This window comes from Bos indicus, chromosome 10 (genome assembly GCF_029378745.1).
Source record: "Bos indicus isolate NIAB-ARS_2022 breed Sahiwal x Tharparkar chromosome 10, NIAB-ARS_B.indTharparkar_mat_pri_1.0, whole genome shotgun sequence".
Classification (NCBI taxonomy): Eukaryota; Metazoa; Chordata; class Mammalia; order Artiodactyla; family Bovidae; genus Bos; species Bos indicus.
Window position 1 is genome coordinate 19,824,082 of NC_091769.1, and position 19,164 is coordinate 19,843,245.

General features: G+C 37.6%; 1 protein-coding gene across 9 annotated transcripts in view; it reads left to right on the plus strand.

Moving 5' to 3' along the window:
- The window catches only part of NEO1 (neogenin 1), a 241,560-nt gene that overhangs the window by 60,715 nt on the left and 161,681 nt on the right, over positions 1–19,164 (plus strand). For all 9 annotated transcript variants that reach the window (XM_070797052.1, XM_070797050.1, XM_070797044.1 and 6 more), the window contains exon 2: positions 12,185–12,502. In XM_070797052.1, the coding sequence (XP_070653153.1) occupies positions 12,185–12,502 (318 nt within the window). The remainder of the gene's footprint in view (positions 1–12,184; positions 12,503–19,164) is intronic.

Sequence of the window (19,164 nt, forward strand, 5' to 3'; positions counted from 1 at the left end):
AACTCTGTGACCCCATGGACTGTTCCCCACCAGGCTTCTCAGTCCATGGGATTCTCCAGGCAAGAATACCGGAGTGGGTACCCATTTCCTTCTCCAAGGGATCTTCCCAACCCAGGGATTGAACCCAGGTCTCCTGGGTTGCAGGCAGATTCTTTACCATCTGAGCCATTGGTACCCAGCATATCTTAGTGTTTCAACTTTTTATGTAATTATAGTGACTGATGCTTAAGTGTCCCATGTTTGGCCAGTCTTGAGTCTTTGGGGATGATCAATCGCTTTTGTGTTTTCTGGTGTGACTAGATGTTGCAGATTCATCTCATGTGCCAGTTGCAAACCTGGAATTAACCAGTTTTTTTTTAAATGTTTTGTGTGAAAAAATGGAATTTAGAGGCCACATCTGTGTATGGAAAGTATTTATTGCTACTGAGCTGAGCATTGTCACCAGTCCTTTTCATGTGAAGTGTTATTAGGAAATAACATATTTTTTAAATAAATAAAATACAAATTCATGTTGCACACAAAACAGAGGAGTACATGGCTTTTACTTAATCTTACTGATTTTACATCTGTATTGCTTCCACACTGAGATGAGAATCTTGTTTTTTGTAACTCAGTGAATTTACTCATTTGCTTTATTCCAACACACACACACACAGACACCACCCACCCCCCAACTCTCCAGCCCCGTTCCCAGTCTCAGTATCAATAGCAACTGCAATAAAATGGTTACTAAAACAGTTTAAATTGTGTCCTAAATTCTTGACTAGTTTCTTTTTGTGTGGTTAAAAGGATAACTGGATATTTAGGTTTGTTTCGTTTCTGATTTTAATTTTTAGAGACTTTGAAATTTCATTTTTTTGTTTTTTAACTGTGTAAAATATTTACATGGTCCTAATGTCAAATCTCGGAGAAGGCAATGGCACCCCACTCCAGTACTCTTGCCTGGAGAATCCCATGGGCAGAGGAGCCTGGTGGGCTGCAGTCCATGGGGTCGCTGAGGGTTGGACACGACTGAGCGACTTCACTTTCACTTTTCACTTTCATGCATTGGAGAAGGAAATGGCAACCCACTCCAGTGTTCTTGCCTGGAGAATCCCAGGGACGGGGAAGCCTGGTGGGCTGCTGTCTATGGGGTCACACAGAGTCGGACACGACTGAAGTGACTTAGCAGCAGCAATGTCAAATCTATGAAGAAGATCTATTCAGTGACATCCAACTTCAGTTCCAGTCTCCTGTAATCATATTTTTTCCTTCTTAGCTGCATTAAAAACTATGTGGATATGTATTAGTATCTCACCTTTCTTAGATAAATATATCTACTTTCTTCAACCTTGCTTTTTCACTTAATTTATCCTAGAGATCACTCCATGGTAGAATATATTCTGTCATTTTACCTATTCACCACTGCATAGTATCCCACCGTGTCCGTGTACCACGGTTTGTTCAGTGTGTCCATTGCTGGTATCAGGATTGTTTCCATGCTGTTACTGCAGGTAGTGCTGCAGTGATGAGTCTTGCTTGTACCTGTTTTCGTATTTTGGCCGGTCTGTGGAAGGAGTAGATTCAGAGACAGGGGATTGCTGAATCAAAGGGTGCTAGATATTGCAAACCCCCTTCTCTAGTGGCCATGCCATTTTGCATTCCCATCAGCCTGTCTCATTGCCTATAGAGTATGTTGAAAACATTTGGGGTTTTGCCATTATGATAGGTGAGAAGTTGTATCTGAGTGTAGTTTTAATTTGCATCCTTATTATGAATGAGGTTAAGTATCTTTTAAAATGATAAAAGGACCATTTCAGTCTAATTCTACATCTGTGTGAAAACGGCATGTAATTATAGTAGTATAGAAAGTCATATTTTACTTCCACAAATGTATTTACAACTACTTGGTTATTATATACATGCATATATGTGGCTTCACTGTGTGTATTTTGGGGCTCATTCTTATCTTTCTGATACTTATCTTTCTGATACTGTTGGCATCTCTCTTAGATTTTAGAAGTCTTCTCTTTTTCCTCCCCTTGGTTATTTCAATCATAAATATGTCACCAAGAGATTAATAGACCAGTGAATGAAATATGAATTTGTCTATGACAACATTACAGCTTACTAATGCAGGCTTGAGTCAACAAGTCTAAACTCAGTTTATTTTTCATCAGTAAATAATACAGTTGAACAGAAAGATTCTAGAACCTCGTCTACAGACCTTGTAAAACTATCACATGAGTTTTCTGAAACATCTGCTTATTTTGCAACAAGAGCTTTACATGCATCAAGTTCTTTGCAGAAAATAGTTTTGATATTGTAAGACTCATTATTAAGGATTTGTAGTCTTAGGTTATTCTTTTTTGTATATATTTAAGTTGTTAGATTGTCCTGTGGGATTTCATAAATATTGCTTTTGTTAGTAAAGCTGCTGACAGCAAAAGCTTTCAATAAATTATTCATAATCTGTTTGTTTTCTGTGTTCAAGAATTAATGCATCTTTATGCAGGAATTTTTTTAGCTGAACTTGATAACAATTTGTAGACATATGGTGTACAGTACACTTGAATACAAATTGTAATGCTTGTTTTCAGTACGAGAAAAGTAGTCTATTAGTGATCCTTAGAGCAACATCAACTCTCCAGAACATAGCTGATTACTGAAGAATAATAGAAAAAAGCTTTAAAAAATGTGAAGTAATTAAATGTCAGAGAAATTTCTGCTCTTTAAAGATGTGGGCCACTGGATTTTATCTGTTTTGTTTACTTCCACTTGTGTACTTACTATTCTCTTTGGTTCATTGAGAACTTTAGGCCTTGTTTTACCATCTTCCTCTCCATTCCAAGTTCTGGATAACTTGTATGTCTACTTTGCTTATTATCTTTTTAATACCATCTTCAGTACTTTCAGTACTTTAACTTCCTTATCTCCAATGACTTCTCTTTTATGCCACTTCAAATATCAGCTTCCATAACTGCATCCTACCCTTGTCACCACTCAGCAGTGCTGAAATACTGAAATTATATAACAGTCTCAGTATAGTCTCCTGTCTTTCCAGGTTTCTCACATTAAACTGGCACCATTTTTGCCCATATCCGGTCACTCCTGTTTATTTCCTTTCCTATCTTTAGATTCCATTGACAACCAGTTGCTGATACCTTCAACTCTCCTATTTCATTGTCACTTTCTACTCATGTGCCTAGAAAGAAATCAGTTTTAAATGTCTAAACTTTTTCTTCCCTTTATTCTCCACAAAGTCATGTTCTTTTATTTGAACCTCTTTAAATACAGTTACCAACCTTAACTGGGCTCTCAGTGCAGCTGAGTAATCCAGTCTCCCCTCTCTTTGTGCCCTCTTCCTGACTGAAGCTACTTCAGGTGTTCACCACTACGTGCAGATGCCTTCTTCACATCTCCAGCCTACTCACACCATCAGCAGTTGTTCTCTCCTTATGCTTAAGAGACTGTATGAGCAATTAACAGTGACTCCTATAACTTTAAAGTCTTTCCTACCCAGAGTATCAATTAAGGTGTTTTATTCCGAGCATTACAGATTTTAACTAACTTGAGCAAAGAAGAAAGTTTATTAGAATGATGTTGGACAGCTTAAAGGATCAATGGAAAAACTAAAGAACCAAAGTGTCTACTATATCATTTAGATAAAAAAGGTTATTTTTCTATAAATTATCATTCTTCTCAGTTATATAATTAATTCTGTTTGAATTTTCTTGAGACCTCATGCCTAAGGATATATATGTCGCATGTTGTACAGTGTCTGATATGCTGTAATTGCCTGGACAATCCACAATCCAGTGGACTGCTTTGCTCTCAATGTTTTAACATTGCAAAAGCATCTAGGAGTAAGGACTTTTTTTTTTTTGATAAGGACATTTTTGTATATAACAGTACCATTAATCACATCTAAGAGCACATGTATACCTGTGATGGATTCATTTTGATGTTTGGCAAAACTAAAAAATTACGTAAAGTTTAAAAATAAAATTAAAAAAAAAATTAAAATGAATATTATCTAATATACTAAAAAGTTTAATTCACTATTCCGTATATGCTATTTGTAAACCAGGACTCAGTAAAAGTTCACTCATTGTATTTTTGTCTCTTTAGTCATTTTTCATACCACCCTTAATACTGAATTTGATCCCTCAGTTAAGGTGGTGATCATTATGTTCGTTATGAAAGTACTTTTCGTTCCTTATAGTTAATGAGTAATTTGTGGATGACACTCTGAAATTGTGTGACTATCCTTTTTTCCAGAAACCTTCACCTAGTAGTTTGAGCAATAATCAATAATGAATTAATTATTACTACAATTTTAGATTAAGTTTCTAAAAAATTTTGTTTTTAAATAGGAGTTTCTGAGTAAGTGTTAAAGAGAAGATGTTGATAGTTTAAATTCCATAATTTTTACTATTTGGATATGGTAGACTGGTTGTTTGTATTTTACAGCCAGAAAGAGCTTTGCTTTGATTCCTCACATCTACTGTCACAATTCATAATCTTTTACTCTTTGCAGAAACAGTGCAACTTTTTTTTAAGAAAGAACTTTCTTGTTTGCTAAAAAGAATATTAATGAACAGTAGCATAGTCCATTGCAGTACTGACCAGTAGAAATGCAGTGTAAGCCATGTACATAATTAAAAATTTTAATGTGCCAATTTCCATGTACCATACCACATTAGAAAACCAAAAAGAAACAAGTGAAATTAATTTTAAGATATTTTATTTCAATATATCCAAAATATTTAAACATGTAATCAGTAGAAAGTTATTTTGCGTTCTTTGTGTGTGTGTGTGCACAATAAGTCTTCTAATATTGGTGTGTATTTTATGTATTTAGAATGTCACATTTCACATTCCCAATAGCCGCATGTCACTAAGTGACTACTGGGCAGTGCCAATATCCAACTGGATATTAGTTTAGTGGTTATGATCTTGGTCACAGGAAAGCCAGACTAACTTGATTCAAATTTTGCTTTCTTCATAGGTAGCTTCTAAAAGTGTTAGTCGCTTGTTTCCAGGTGGCTCAGTGATAAAGAATCCACTTGCCAGTGCAGGAGACGGGTTCAATCCCTGGGTTGGGACGATCCCCTGGAGAAGGAAATGGCAACCCACCCCAGTATTCTTGCCTGAGAAACCCTTATGGACAGAGGAGCCCGGTGGGCCACAGTCCATGGGATCGCAAAAGAGTCGAACATGACTGAGCAACTAATTAACAAACAGAATAGGTAGCTTCATGACTTTGGACATTATTCATTCTCTTTGTGGCTCGGTTTTCTCTTTGTAAATGAGAATGATAATTACTAATACTCGTTTTGGAGAATTGAAAGAATACAAACAAAGCATTAGAGTAATGGCTGGTACATAGTAAATATTCAGTAAATGTTAACTATTATTATTGTACCTTTAGACTTGGTCCCGTAATTACCATTTTTTTCATAGAAGTATCATTATATTTTTTAGAAATAGGACTAGATCTTGGATCCCTTGACTTCACTTCTGTATCAGGATGTTTGTTGCCCCCAGTCTCCTTTACCTCCTGTGTGGTGACTTCAGTAAGATGAACTAGATTTTCCAGGACACTTCTGCTTTCTAGTGTTTACTCCTCTAGTTACTATAATTCATTGAAATGAGTGGGGAAATCCAACTCTGCAAATCGCAATGAGTTAATAAAAGACTTATTGTTGTGATTTTTAAAAAACCCACAAAAGATTGACAGCTATAGTAACACTGGGTTGATGTATTTCTCTTTGTAAAATCCTAAAATTCCCCTCTATTACAAAAGCCTGTGTAGTTGTAGCAATGAGATAAAATGTTAACATATGGAGTGGAGGTGATCTTGAATATTCATGATAGTTGTATCCAGTTCAGAGTTATTTAGAATGTGTTTTAGATTATCCATTTTTGCATTAGATCAGAGTAACTGTAGATGATTGCACGGGCAGTAGTTAATGAAATTTTACAAAGGACACATCATTTTTAAAAAATGTACTGTGTCATTTTTTTTTTGACAATGTACTGTGATAAAACATTTTGCAGTCAGAATACTAGTAAGTTTTTAAATACTAGTCATGGTAGAAAAGTGTGAAACATTTAACAAAGTAGTATAGAATTACAGTGTATTGATAAAACAGTGTCACCATTCACATCTTTGGGTTACACCTCAATGTTAATATTTGCATTATATTATTATCATTGAGCTTATATTTTCTTGTATAATATACAAAAATGGAACTAAAAAATTCTTGTTTCGGAAATTCAGAAGACCTTGCATCAGGTTTTGGGTGAGATATATTACTCTCAGGACAATCTTCTGGCCACAAATAACAAAAGTTGCTTATAAGATGTTTGGAGAAGGCAGTGGCACCCCACTCCAGTGCTCTTGCCTGGAAAATCCCATGGATGGAGGAGCCTGGTAGGGTGCAGTCCATGGGGTCGCCAAGAGTCGGACATGACTGAGCAACTTCACTGTCACTTTTCAGTTTCATTCATTGGAGAAGGAAATGACAACCCACTCCAGTGTTCTTGCCTGGAGAATCCCAGGGACGGGGGAGCCTGGTGGGCTGCCGTCTATGGGGTCTCACAGTCGGACACGACTGCAGCGACTTACCAGACTTAACAGCATAAGATGTTTAGATAACTATCTAAACATGAAGATTTATATAGTTAATAGAAGTTCTGCTGCTGCTGCTGCTGCTAAGTCGCTTCAGTCGTGTCCAACTCTGTGTGACCCCATAGATACCAGTCCGTCAGGCTCCCCCGTCCCCGGGATTCTCCAGGCAAAAATACTGAAGTGGGTATAGAAGTTCTACTTAGTGTAAAAATTTTTATATCTTTCTCATCTAGTAGAATGAAAAATTCAGATTTTCCCTTAATTTTCAGCTGAAATACAAGTATTGCTAATATTGTTGGCCTGTTAGCTATTATTAATGTACCTTTCCTAAGAATTAGAGGATTTTCAGGTAATTGTTCAAAGCATTGGTGATATTGTTTGCAGGTTATCAGATAGTCTTCTTGCTGATCACATAGAAAGTTATGAAATATTAATGTTCTTTATTTATGACACTTTGAAAAGTGATAATAAAACATTTTACAAAGGACAGATTTGAAATCATCTGAATATCAAATTTTCAAGAATGAAGCTGATCTTAAACAGTGGAAATCTGATGTTATGCAAAGCCACTAAGGATCACTAATACTTAATTTCATCTTGGCCCACCCACCCTTCAAACCTGTAGAATTCTGAAAAGTACACAAAACACGAAACAAACCAAGGTACAAAGGGCAAGAAGCATTGACAAACCAGAGGTCATTTTAATCCTCTTCTGTAGTCTAGCCTTCTAGACTAGTGGTTGTGTTGGCTATAAATAGTGTAAATATGGTAGAAGTTATGATGTAGATGACTAGGTTTAGTAATATTATAGTGGGTTGTATAGTAGGATTGCTGTTACTCAGCCTATGTGGGCAATTGATGAGTAGGCTATAATTTCTCATAGTTGGGTTTGGTTTAGTCTTCCTCAGCCTCCGATCATAATTGATAAAATTGATAGAATAAGGATTAGGTTTAGGTTGATGGATGGAGAAATTTGGTAGAGTACGGATATAGGTGCTAATTTTTGTCATGTAAGCAGGATTAGGCCAGATGACAGGGAGATGCCTTGTGTTACTTCTGGGACTTAGACGTGGAATGGGGCTATTCCTAGTTTTATGGTGAGAGCTATTGTTATAAGTATAGATGCTGTTGGGTTGAATAATTTTATTACGGTCCATTGGCCTGAGAACATTAAATTAATGATAACGGCTATTATTAGTAATATTGAAGCTGTAGATTGGGTTAGGAAATATTTGGTCGATGCCTTGGATAGGCCTTAAAAACAAAGTTAATTGCTGAGAAGAGCACATACAGGGCGGGGTAAAAGACTTTTTCAGAGAGAGTCGTCAGGGAAGGCCTCTGTAGAAGTGACAGTTGGGTTGAAACATGAAGAATGAGAAGGAGCTAGACCTGTGATATGAGTGGTTGTGGAGCAAGTGTTCAGGCAGAGGGAAGAGGAAGTGCAAAGACTTTAGTACGGGAAAGAAAATGGCTTGTTCAGGAAACTAAATTATGTGGCCAGAGTTTACTGAGTTAGAGTGTGATATAAGATTAGGTTGCAGAGAGGCAGGAAGCAGATCCTGTAGACTTTTTGAATGCCTTGGTAATGAATTTGGATTTTATATTAGCTGTAATAGGGAGCTGTTGAAAGATTAGGCAGAGAAGAAAGATGACCAAATTTGAGTTTTAAGATCTCTTCATGTTATTTTATACATAATTATCAAAATGTAATTAAAAATAAAAAATAAAGTCCATATTTTATGCATTACAATTTCTAAAATGCGACTGGTAAACACAGAGTTTGTAAATGTTAGCAGTTTGGGGGAAAATAGTGTAGGCTTTTGGACTATGAATAGTTACTGTTAATTGAGGACCTGTTACCTGCCAAGCAGAACGTCCCTCATAGCTCAGTTAGTTAAAGAATCCGCCTGCAATGCAGGAGACTCCAGTTCGATTCCTGAGGCAGGAAGATCTGCTGGAGAAGGGATAGGCTACCCACTCCAGTATTTTTGGGCTTCCCTTGTGGCTCAGCTGGTAAAGAATCCAGTAAAGAATCTGCCCGCAATGTGGGAGACCTGGGTTCAGTCCCTTGGTTGGGAAGATTCCCCGGAGAAGGGAAAGACTACCCACTCCGGTATTGTGGTCTGGAGAATTCCATAGACTGTATAGTCCATGGGGCCGCAAAGGGTCAGACATGACTGAGCGACTTTCACTTCACTTCACTTACCTGCCAAGCAGTGAGGTGGGTGCTTTTACACATCTTCACAGAAATCTCCTTAAAAGGAAGCCATTATTTTATAGGGGAGAAAATTGTTTTCTAGGGGAATCAGTCCTGAATAATCATTGGAAGGACTGATGCTGAAGCGCCAATACTTTGGCTACCAGATGTGAAGAACTGACTCATTGGAAAAGACCCTGATGCTGGGAAAGATTGTAGGCAGGAGGAGAAGGGGATGACAGAGGAGATGGTTGGATGGCATCACCAACTCGATGGACATGAGTTTGAGCAGGCTTCAGGAGTTGATGACGGACAGGGAATCCTGGTGCACTGCAGTCTATGGGGTTGCAAAGAGTCGGACACAACTGAGCAACTGACCTGGACTGAGGGGAGAAGCAATTATTTTATAAGGGAGAAAGTTTTGAATACAGAAAGAAATTAACTAGCCCCATCAGAGCTAGGATTTGCTACCATGTCTACCTGACTGCATTTTACTGAAGTTTTTTCCCACTTGGCTGTTTTTGCTAGGGGAAGGAGAAAGGAAGAACATTGAAGACTGAAGAAAAGGAAAGTGCTCTTACTATAATAAATTTTTATTGAATAAATTCACATATTTTTCATTTTGAAGTGTGATTGGAAAGGTAGATGCTATAAATTAGAACCATCAAATTGAATTTCTGTATTAGGACATTATGAACTTGAAAAAGAATTTCTGATCCAGGTTTGATTATAAGTGGACATTTGTTTTTTTAAATGATATATCTGTGCCGTAAAAGTTTTTCAAAACATGTGTTTATGAGTTAAAATCATCCATGTAATATTAACAGCTAGCCACTTATCTAACTTGAAATTCCCAGGAAAGGAGTTCTGCATGCTTAATAGATTCAGTTTTTGGAGGAGTTAGCTGTACAGGGCAGAGAGGGGACATTGATTGTTGTATAGGAAAACAAGATAGAAAACATTTGTTAATGCTTGAGTGTTGCCTGTTCTTAATAGATAACATTGATGTATTTGGTTGAGCCCTTAGAATGTTGAATTACTTGAACTGACTTTTAAATGTTTTAATTATAAATTGAGAACCAGAAACAAGAGAACCTGAACTCTCAGGAACAAGAGTTCAGGTTCCTGAATGGTGATAGTGAACTCTGAGACCTCAGGATGGATGAAATATGGGATTAAAGACTGACTAGATGGAATAGGATGATCAAAAGTAATGTTAAAGAGTAAAAGAAATATGAAGTCCATCGACATTAGTGTCTTAGCTTAGAGTGAAGAGATAATTTTCCTAGGATGAGTAACACTGTACAGAGCACTTATATTTGTAGGTGTATAAAAAAGTTTGCTTATCCTTCTGTTCCATATTCCTGCTGCTATCAATAACTTTGAACCTCTTTAGGCAGTAAGACAGCTAGATATCTTTTTATTTCTGCCAGTATTCGTATCCTATGTGTCTGTGTGTGTTTTTTTTTTACTCTGGGTCCAGTACAATTTAAAAATAATTATTGGCTGCATAATTAAAGTATGCAGTGAGTGTTATGATTTGTTGATATTTGGGGGTAGGGGCATTTCAGCTGAAATGAGTTTCTTGTGGATATTTTCCTTTCATAAGATGGAATTCCATCAAGAAGTGTGAAATATTCTATCAAAAAGTGAGGAATAGTCTATCAAGAAGTGAGAGCTATTCCATTAAGAAGTGAGAAATTTGCAGAGACTTGGGAGCATAGAAGAGATCAGATAGGATCATTAAACCTATTTCAGAATAATTTGTATGGTGACTCTGGTTATAGTAAACTAAAATTAAACAAACAAGTGGATAGGGAATCAGAACCCTGGTGAGAAGTATAGGACAGTTTTTATACAAAGTCAGCTGAGAAGTGGGTGTCTGATAACACTTCTACTGTGACAAAGGAAGAGTGGTTAAATACAGTGGTGATGGATCTTTTGAAAAATAATCCTCTGTCCTCAACAAAGGATTAATCACCACCAACAACAGAAAATTTATTATTAAAAGGATGACAAGGATGCGTAAGCAATTGTTCATATTTTTTAAAGTAAATAATACAGAAATCCATGAAGTTAAAACCCTTCTCCCTATATGCTCTCCATCAGCAGCTCAATCCCACTACTCTCCCCGAGAGAAAACTCTGTTGACTGTTTAGTGTTTATTCTTCCAGACTTCTTCCTCTATATTTACATTTAAATATATGCACATGCACATATATACTCCTGTGTAGAAGGCAATGGCACCCCACTCCAGTACTCTTGCCTGGAAAATCCCATGGATGGAGAAGCCTGGTAGGCTGCAGTCCATGGGGTCGCTGAGGGTCGGACACGACTGAGCGACTTCACTTTCACTTTTCACTTTCATGCACTGGAGAAGGAAATGGCAACCCACTCCAGCATTCTTGCCTAGAGAATCCCAGGGACGGGGGAGCCTGGTGGGCTGCCATCCCTGGGGTCGCACAGAGTTAGACACAACTGAAGTGACTTAGCAGTAGCAGCACATATATTTTAATATAAGTGGGATCATCCTGTACACATTTTAAAACTTAAATTTTTTTATTTAGCAAATATATGCATTTTGATAATCATTAAGTCTCAGTATATGAATATACCCTAGACTTTTCATATTGTTCCCTTCTGGGCACACTATATATAGAGAGATGAAAGTAGCTTTATTTCTGCTTAAAGAAATAACGAAACCACAAAAGTAGTAGCACAAAACAAAGCTAAATTTTTAAAAATAATCTTAGGACAAAGAAAACCTTTTAAAATATAACAGGTTTACTTTTAGGTAGTTAAAATGTATTAACTAAAAATCAAAGTAGAAAAAAGAACATTTACAAAACATGGTTATCTATGCCCAAAGATTGCTTTTAGTCACTAGGATGAATAATCCATTAGAAAAATGGACAGAGTGTCTGTATAGTGACTTTATGAAAGAAATACAGCCAGTTAACATAGAAGAAATACCTTATTACCAAAGAATCATCTCAATTTTCTCTTTTACATTCTGTAGAAAATTTCACTTTTTGAATACTAGAATTTTAAATATTTCTAAATCTCATTATAGGGTTTATAATAAAACTTCTACTAAATATTCATATCATCTAGCAAGGCTGGGTTATTTCCAGTAGCAGGGTCTTTTTTCCTAAATGGGTCAAATTTTTATTTCCTAATAAAAAATAGGTTTTATTTATTAGATATGAATATGAATTTATTGGATATTCATAGTAAAATGACTGTATTTTTGTATCATACCTAAAGGAGAAGCCACTTGAAAATAATTTTTGGACATGTTATATCTTCTTACAGAAATAAAGGAGAAAAGTTTTGTTTACCTTTGTTCTTTTTCTTTATTATTTCTATAGGATCCAGCATTCGGACATTCACTCCATTTTACTTTTTGGTGGAACCAGTGGATACACTCTCAGTTAGAGGCTCTTCTGTTATACTAAACTGTTCAGCATATTCTGAGCCATCTCCAAAAATTGAATGGAAAAAAGATGGAACTCTTTTAAACTTAGTGTCAGATGATCGACGCCAGCTTCTCCCAGATGGGTCTTTGTTTATCAGCAGTGTGGTGCATTCCAAACACAATAAACCTGATGAAGGTTATTATCAGTGTGTAGCCACTGTTGAGAGTCTTGGAACTATTGTCAGCAGAACGGCCAAGCTCACAGTAGCAGGTAAGTTTCGTTGAATAATTTATTTGTATTTTCAAGTTTTCATAAAGAGTGAATCTTGATAAAAGTGGTATTATCCTAGAGTTTTCATTAAACTGGTTACAGCAAATACACTCATTTAACAAGTATCAATTGAGCATATAATGTGTATAGGATTATGCTTGGATTTGCTCACTCTGTAGGGAGAAAACTGGAGCACTTTTTCACTTTCTAATGGTTTCAAGGTGTTATCAGAAGTACTGAACCAGCTCTTTTAATCTTTTTAACCTGGAAATGACAAAAGTTGTGTAGGAAAGTTGAGCCACTTTGATTACGAACTTTTATCCTACCCCGCATAACCATTTAGTGTGATTCTGTAAAGCTTGTAGTATAGCCAGAGACTTTGTTCTTTATGCCTTAACCAGGGAAATGATATTTAATTGGATTTTTAAAAATCTGTAGGATGTATATATGTGTGTTTGTGTGTGTATACATGTGTGTGTGTATACACATATATAAACACACATATATATACACACATATAAACGTGTGTGTGTGTGTATAGGATTCCCAGATGACTCAGTGGTAAAGAATCCTCCTGCTAATGCAGGAGATGTAGGTTAGATTCCTGGGTCAGGAAGATCGCCTGGAGTAGGAAGTGGCAACCTACTGCAGTATTCTTGCCTGTAAAATTCCATGGGCAGAAGAACCTGGCAGTCTACAGTCCTGTAGTCCATGGGGTCGCAGAGAATTAGACATGACTATGGGTGTTCATTGGAAGGACTGATGTTGAAGCTGAAACTCCAATACTTTGGCCACCTGATGCGGAGAGCTGACTCATTTGAAAAGACCCTGATGCTGGGAAAGATTGAGGGCAGGAGGAGGAGGGGACGACAGAGGATGAGATGGCTGGATGGCATCACCAACACAATGGACATGGGTTTGGGTGGACTCTGGGAGTTGGTGATGGACAGGGAGGCCTGACGTGCTGTGGTTCATGGGGTCACAAAGAGTCGGACACGACTGAGCAACTGAACTGAAGCATGCACGCACGCACGCATGTATGCCTGTATGTGTATGTATGAATGAAGAGTAGAAAAGTTGTAAAGAGAAAAAGGTCACTCTCTTTTAGAGCATTCCTATTTGAAGAATGTTGGAAAGTGTAATAGCAATTAAAGATCTAGAAGAGTAAGCTATGTTTCCTAAAGAGTTGTAGTGGACAAACAATCAGATCATTGTTTCTACACTTGAGAATCGGATGAAGTAAGTTCTTGTAAAGGGTCACATTGTACAAAAATTGTTTTATCTTTGGCTTATATTCTCACCTTGGTGAAATGTGAACATGTGAAAAAAGAGTATGTCTGAGACAGTAGTTTCCTATCTTATTCCCATTCCAGAGTCATGGTCCCCCATCCCCTGCTCACTCCAGGTTGTATTAATATTTGCTCATTCACTCAGTATATGATGGCTCTTTTCTTCTTTGGAGCCAAATACTCAAAGTTGAATTTGAGTGTGATGTATAGCCACTGTAGTTATTTCATAATCACAGATTGAGGATTGGGGGAAAAAAAAGAATCAGGCCTCTTGACAATTTGCCTTTTCCTTTTTTTCTTCTTTCTTTTAAAAATCTTTTTTTGCCAGGCTCTTTCCAGTTGTTGATAAATAAGTTAGCATTATGACTGACTGACTGTATAACTCACGTTCTTGAACTGGGCTTTTAATCTTGACTCATTCCTCTCAGCTGTCCCCCACATCCAGTCACCAAATCCACTGAATTCTGCTTCCTAATTTCTCTGTATTTGATTCACAGGCTCCTTCCTGAGGCTACTCCTGGTCATCCCTCAGCACAGCCTAGTAACTACCTGACATCTTGTTTTTTCCCTTGTCTTACCCATCTCCACTCTGTGGTCAGAGGACTCTTTCTCACCCTTCAGTGACTCTAATGTAAACTGCATCAAGTTAATGGCTGGACTCTTTAACAGGCTTCTTGAGTCCTTTCATGAGCTGGCCTCCACTTCTCCAACTTGATTTCTTAGCACTCCGCCCCCACCATCACCACCCTCCCCTCGTTTAGGCTCTAGCATATTCACTTCCCTTTCATTCTCTGCCTCTGGCCTTTGCTTATGGCTTCCTCACTGCCTATTAATCCTGTCCTCTACCTTTTCTTCTCTTTCTTCTCCTCTGGTTCATTCTTCCTTTTAGCTTTCATATCCTTTCAGTTCAGTTCGGTTCAGTCACTCAGTTGTGTCCAACTCTTTGTGACCCCATGAATCGCAGCACACCAGGAGTCCCTGTCTATCACCATCTCCCGGAGTTCACTTAAACTCATGTCCATCGAGTCGGTGATGCCATCCAGTCATCTCATCCTCCGTCGTCCCCTTTTCCTCCTGCCTCCAATCCCTCCCAGCATCAGAGTCTTTTCCAACGAGTCAACTCTTTGCATGAGATGGCCAAAGTATTGGAGTTTCAGCTTTAACATCATTCCTTCCAAAGAAATCCCGGGGTTGATCTCCTTCAGAATGGACTGGTTGGATCTCCTTGCAGTCCAAGGGACTCTCAAGAGTCTTCTCCAACACCACAGTTCAAAAGCATCACTTCTTCGGCACTCAGCTTTCTTCACAGTCCAACTCTCACATCCATACATGACCACTGGAAAAACCATAGCCTTGACTAGACAGACCTTTGTTGTCAAAGTAATGTCTCTGCTTTCGAATATGCTATCTAGGTTGGTCATAACTTTCCTTCCAAAGAGTAAGAGTCTTTTAATTTCATGACTGCAGTCACCATCTGCAGTGATTTTGGAGCCCCCCAAAATAAAGTCTGACACTGTTTCCAATGTTTCCCCATCTATTTCCCATGAAGTGATGGGACCGGATGCCATGATCTTCATTTTCTGAATGTTGAGCTTGAAGCCAACTTGTTTACTCTCCACTTTCACTTTCATCAAGAGGCTTTTGAGTTCCTCTTCACTTCTGCCATAAGGGTGGTGTCATCTGCATATCTGAGGTTATTGATATTTCTCCTGGCAATCTTGATTCCAGCTTGTGCTGCTTCCAGCCCAGCATTTCTCATGATGTACTCTGCATATAAGTTAAATAAGTAGGGTGACAATATACAGCCTTGACGTACTCCTTTTCCTATTTGGAACCAGTCTGTTGTTCCATGTCCAGTTCTAACTGTTGATTCCTGACCTGCATACACATTTCTCAAGAGGCAGGTCAGGTGGTCTGGTATTCCCATCTCTAGGAAGCATTTTTGACTCAATATTTAAGTAAACAGGTTATTTTAATACAAAACCAAAATTCTTTTGCTGCAAACAGGATTCTGTAGGAGAGTTTAATATGCTTTTGGTCTGGATATCAGGAGGAAATAATATCTAAGCTAAGAGATGAATAGAAGTTCTTTTTAATAGTTGCATAGTATCCCTTATGTTTGTATATATTGTGCTTTATCTAAACATTCCCTTTTTGTCGAATACTGTAACATAGTGAACAAATTTTGTTAGTCTTTATTTCTGTAGTATAGACTGTTAGAATTTGTAATTCTACTAATAGCTGGATCATAGGGTATACTTTGTGTGTATATGTCATTTAAAAAGATAGCACTGAACTGTTTGGCAGTTTCTCAGAGTGTTAACCATAGAATTACCATATGACTGAGCAGTTCTACTCCTAGGCATTAAGAGACATGAAAAGATATGTCCACATAGCAGTTTGTACATGAATATTCAGAGCAGCATTTTTTGTAATAGCCAGAAAGTAGAAATAGCTTACATGTCTATCAAGTGATGAATGGATAACTACAATATAGTTTATTCATATATGGAATATTATTCAGCAATAATGAGGAATGAAGTGCTGATATATATATATATATATATATATATGTTCAGTTGCTCAGTCGTGTCCGACTCTTTGTGACCCCATGAACCATAGCACGCCAGGCCTCCCTGTCTATCACCAACTTGCGGAGTTCACCCAAACCCATGTCCATTGAGTCAGTGATGCCATCTAACCATCTCATCCTCTGTCGTCCCCTTTTCCTCCTGCCTTCAATCTTTCCCAGCATCAGGGTCTTTTCAAATGAGTCAGCTCTTCACATCAGGTGGCCAAATATTGGAGTTTCAGCTTCAACATCCGTCCTTCCAATGAACACCCAGGATGGACTCTCCTTTAGGATGGACTGGTTGGATCTCCTTGCAGTCCAAGGGACTCTCAAGAGTCTTATCCAACACAACAGTTCAGAAGCATCAATTCTTTGGTGCTCAGCTTTCTTTATAGTCCAACTCTCATATCCATACGTGACTACTGGAAAAACCATAGCCTTGACTAGATGGACCTTTGTTGACAAAGTAATGTCTCTACTTTTTAATATGCTGTCCAGGTTGGTCCTAACTTTCCTTCCAAGGAGCAAGCATCTTTTAATTTCATGGCTGCAATCACCATCTGCAGTGATTTTGGAGCCCCAAAAAATAAAGTCAGTCACTGTATATAATAACATGAATAAACCTTAAAAGCAGTGTGATAAGTGAAATAAGTCACTCACAGAAGACCACATATCATATGACTTTATATATATGAAATGTCCAGAATAGGCAAATATATAGAACCAAACAAAAGGTAGATTGGTGGTTTTCTAGGACTGGAGATGGGAGGAATAAGGGCATGGAGTGGGTGGGAAAGGGGTGAGTGTAAGAAATGGGAATGCCTGCAAGCGAATACCAAGTTTCTTTGGGGATGATGAAAGTGTTTGAAAATTAGATTATAGTGATAGTTGCAAAACTGGGCATATTACTAAAAACAATTGAATTGTGTACTTTAAATGGTACCTTTTAAGGTATATAAATTGTAGCTCAATTAAACTTTTTTTAAATGTTGCAAAAAAAAAAAAAAGGATGCTGCTGCATTGCCATTTTGAAAGATTATTGATTAGAGTTCTTTGTTTGCAAGGAATAGAAACTGGCCAAGTCAAATAAAGAAGACGAACTTTTGAAAACCTACTAAGTTGATAGCTCATAGAATTAAATGTGAGAGGTCATTTTCCCTGGGCTGTCTCATCTCTGCACACCAGAAATTTTTCTTTGACTGTCTGGGCAGTACTCTAGCTGTGGGTATTTTGTGCCCGAAGGTGGGATGACTGGGTAGTCTAAATACAGACACTGTTAATCCCATCGTGTCAACCTCATATCTCACTCCCACTCTCCTTCTGCAGTTCTCCAGAGGCAGTAGGACAAACTGGTCTCCCACTTGTGAGCACAGGAAGCCGCAGCATTTTCTGCCTTGATATGTCAGTTACGAGTTTCTCCATCTGCTTTCCCTATCCAGAAACTTTTTGAAATCTCTTGTCTGCCAACTCCACATATGTTGTTGTGGGTTTGTATTTTTAAAAATTACTCATTTTCATGAGAGCACAGGAGGGAGAATATTTTGACTTTTTAAAAATAGAACTGGTTCTTGGTTTTATTTGATTCCTTTTTCCTGTTTTATTAGTTTCTGTGTTTATCTTTGTTAATTCTTCAAATTTCCTAATTTCTGAAAAGTAGATATTTGGCTAATTATGTCTATTTTTTTCCTTCAAAAGTCCTCTTAAAATAAAAAGATAAAAAATTGTAGCAGGGTTAGACACTTTTAAGAGTATTATTTCCATATGGAGTAATTGACCATCATAGAACTGGAAAACCTGAAATTATGTTTCTGATAATTTAATTTGTTTCTTTAAGGAAATGTTTCTTTAAAGAAACATTTTGTTGCAGTCTGAGCATGTTAAAGTCACTTAATTTTTTTTTAATTTTTATTCAATTTTTTTTTCCCCTTGGCAAAAACAAGATTATTGAAGAAAGAATGGAAAGAACACCTTAAGGAAGAGGTGGACCAAGCCAAGAGAGGCTCTGGCCTCATTTTTATATAATTTTTAGAGGTTACTTTCCCTGATAGCTTAGTTGGTAAAGAACCCGCCTGCAGTGCAGGAGAACCCAGTTCAATTCCTGCATCAGGAAGATCTGCTGGAGAAGGGATAGGCTACCCATGCCTGTATTCTTGGGCTCCCCTTGTGGCTCAGCTGTTAAAGAATCCACCTACAATGCTGGAGACCTGGGTTCGATCCCTGGGTTGGGAAGATCCCCTGGGGAAGGGAAAGGCTACCCTCTCCAGTATTCTGGCCTGGAGAATTCTATGGGCTGTATAGTCCATGGAGTCGCAAAGAGTCAGATCAACTGAGTGACTTGCACTTTCACTTCCATTTACAGTTATTATAAAAATGATTGTCTGTATTCCCCGTGTGGTGCGGTACATCCTGGAGCCTGTCTTACACTCAGTAATTTGTACCTCCCCCTCCGTTGTATCACACCCCATATTTGCCTCCCATAACCACTAATTTGTTCTCTATATCTGTTCCTAACCGTTACATTCTGTGGCATCTGCAGAGTATTTATGACTATTTTTTTGGTTAATATTTTATTTTGAAATAATTACTAATTTGTGGAATTGTTGCAAGAACAAAACCAAGAAATCTCATATATTCTAAACTCTTATTACCCAATTGTTAACATGTTACCAAATTTGCCTTATCATCTAATATCTGCATACCCACATAAAATTTTTTCTGACTCATTCAGGGTGATTTGCAAATGTTACCCCAGCCTGAATTCTTTTGTTTATATTTCCTAAAAACAAGAACCTTAGTAAACA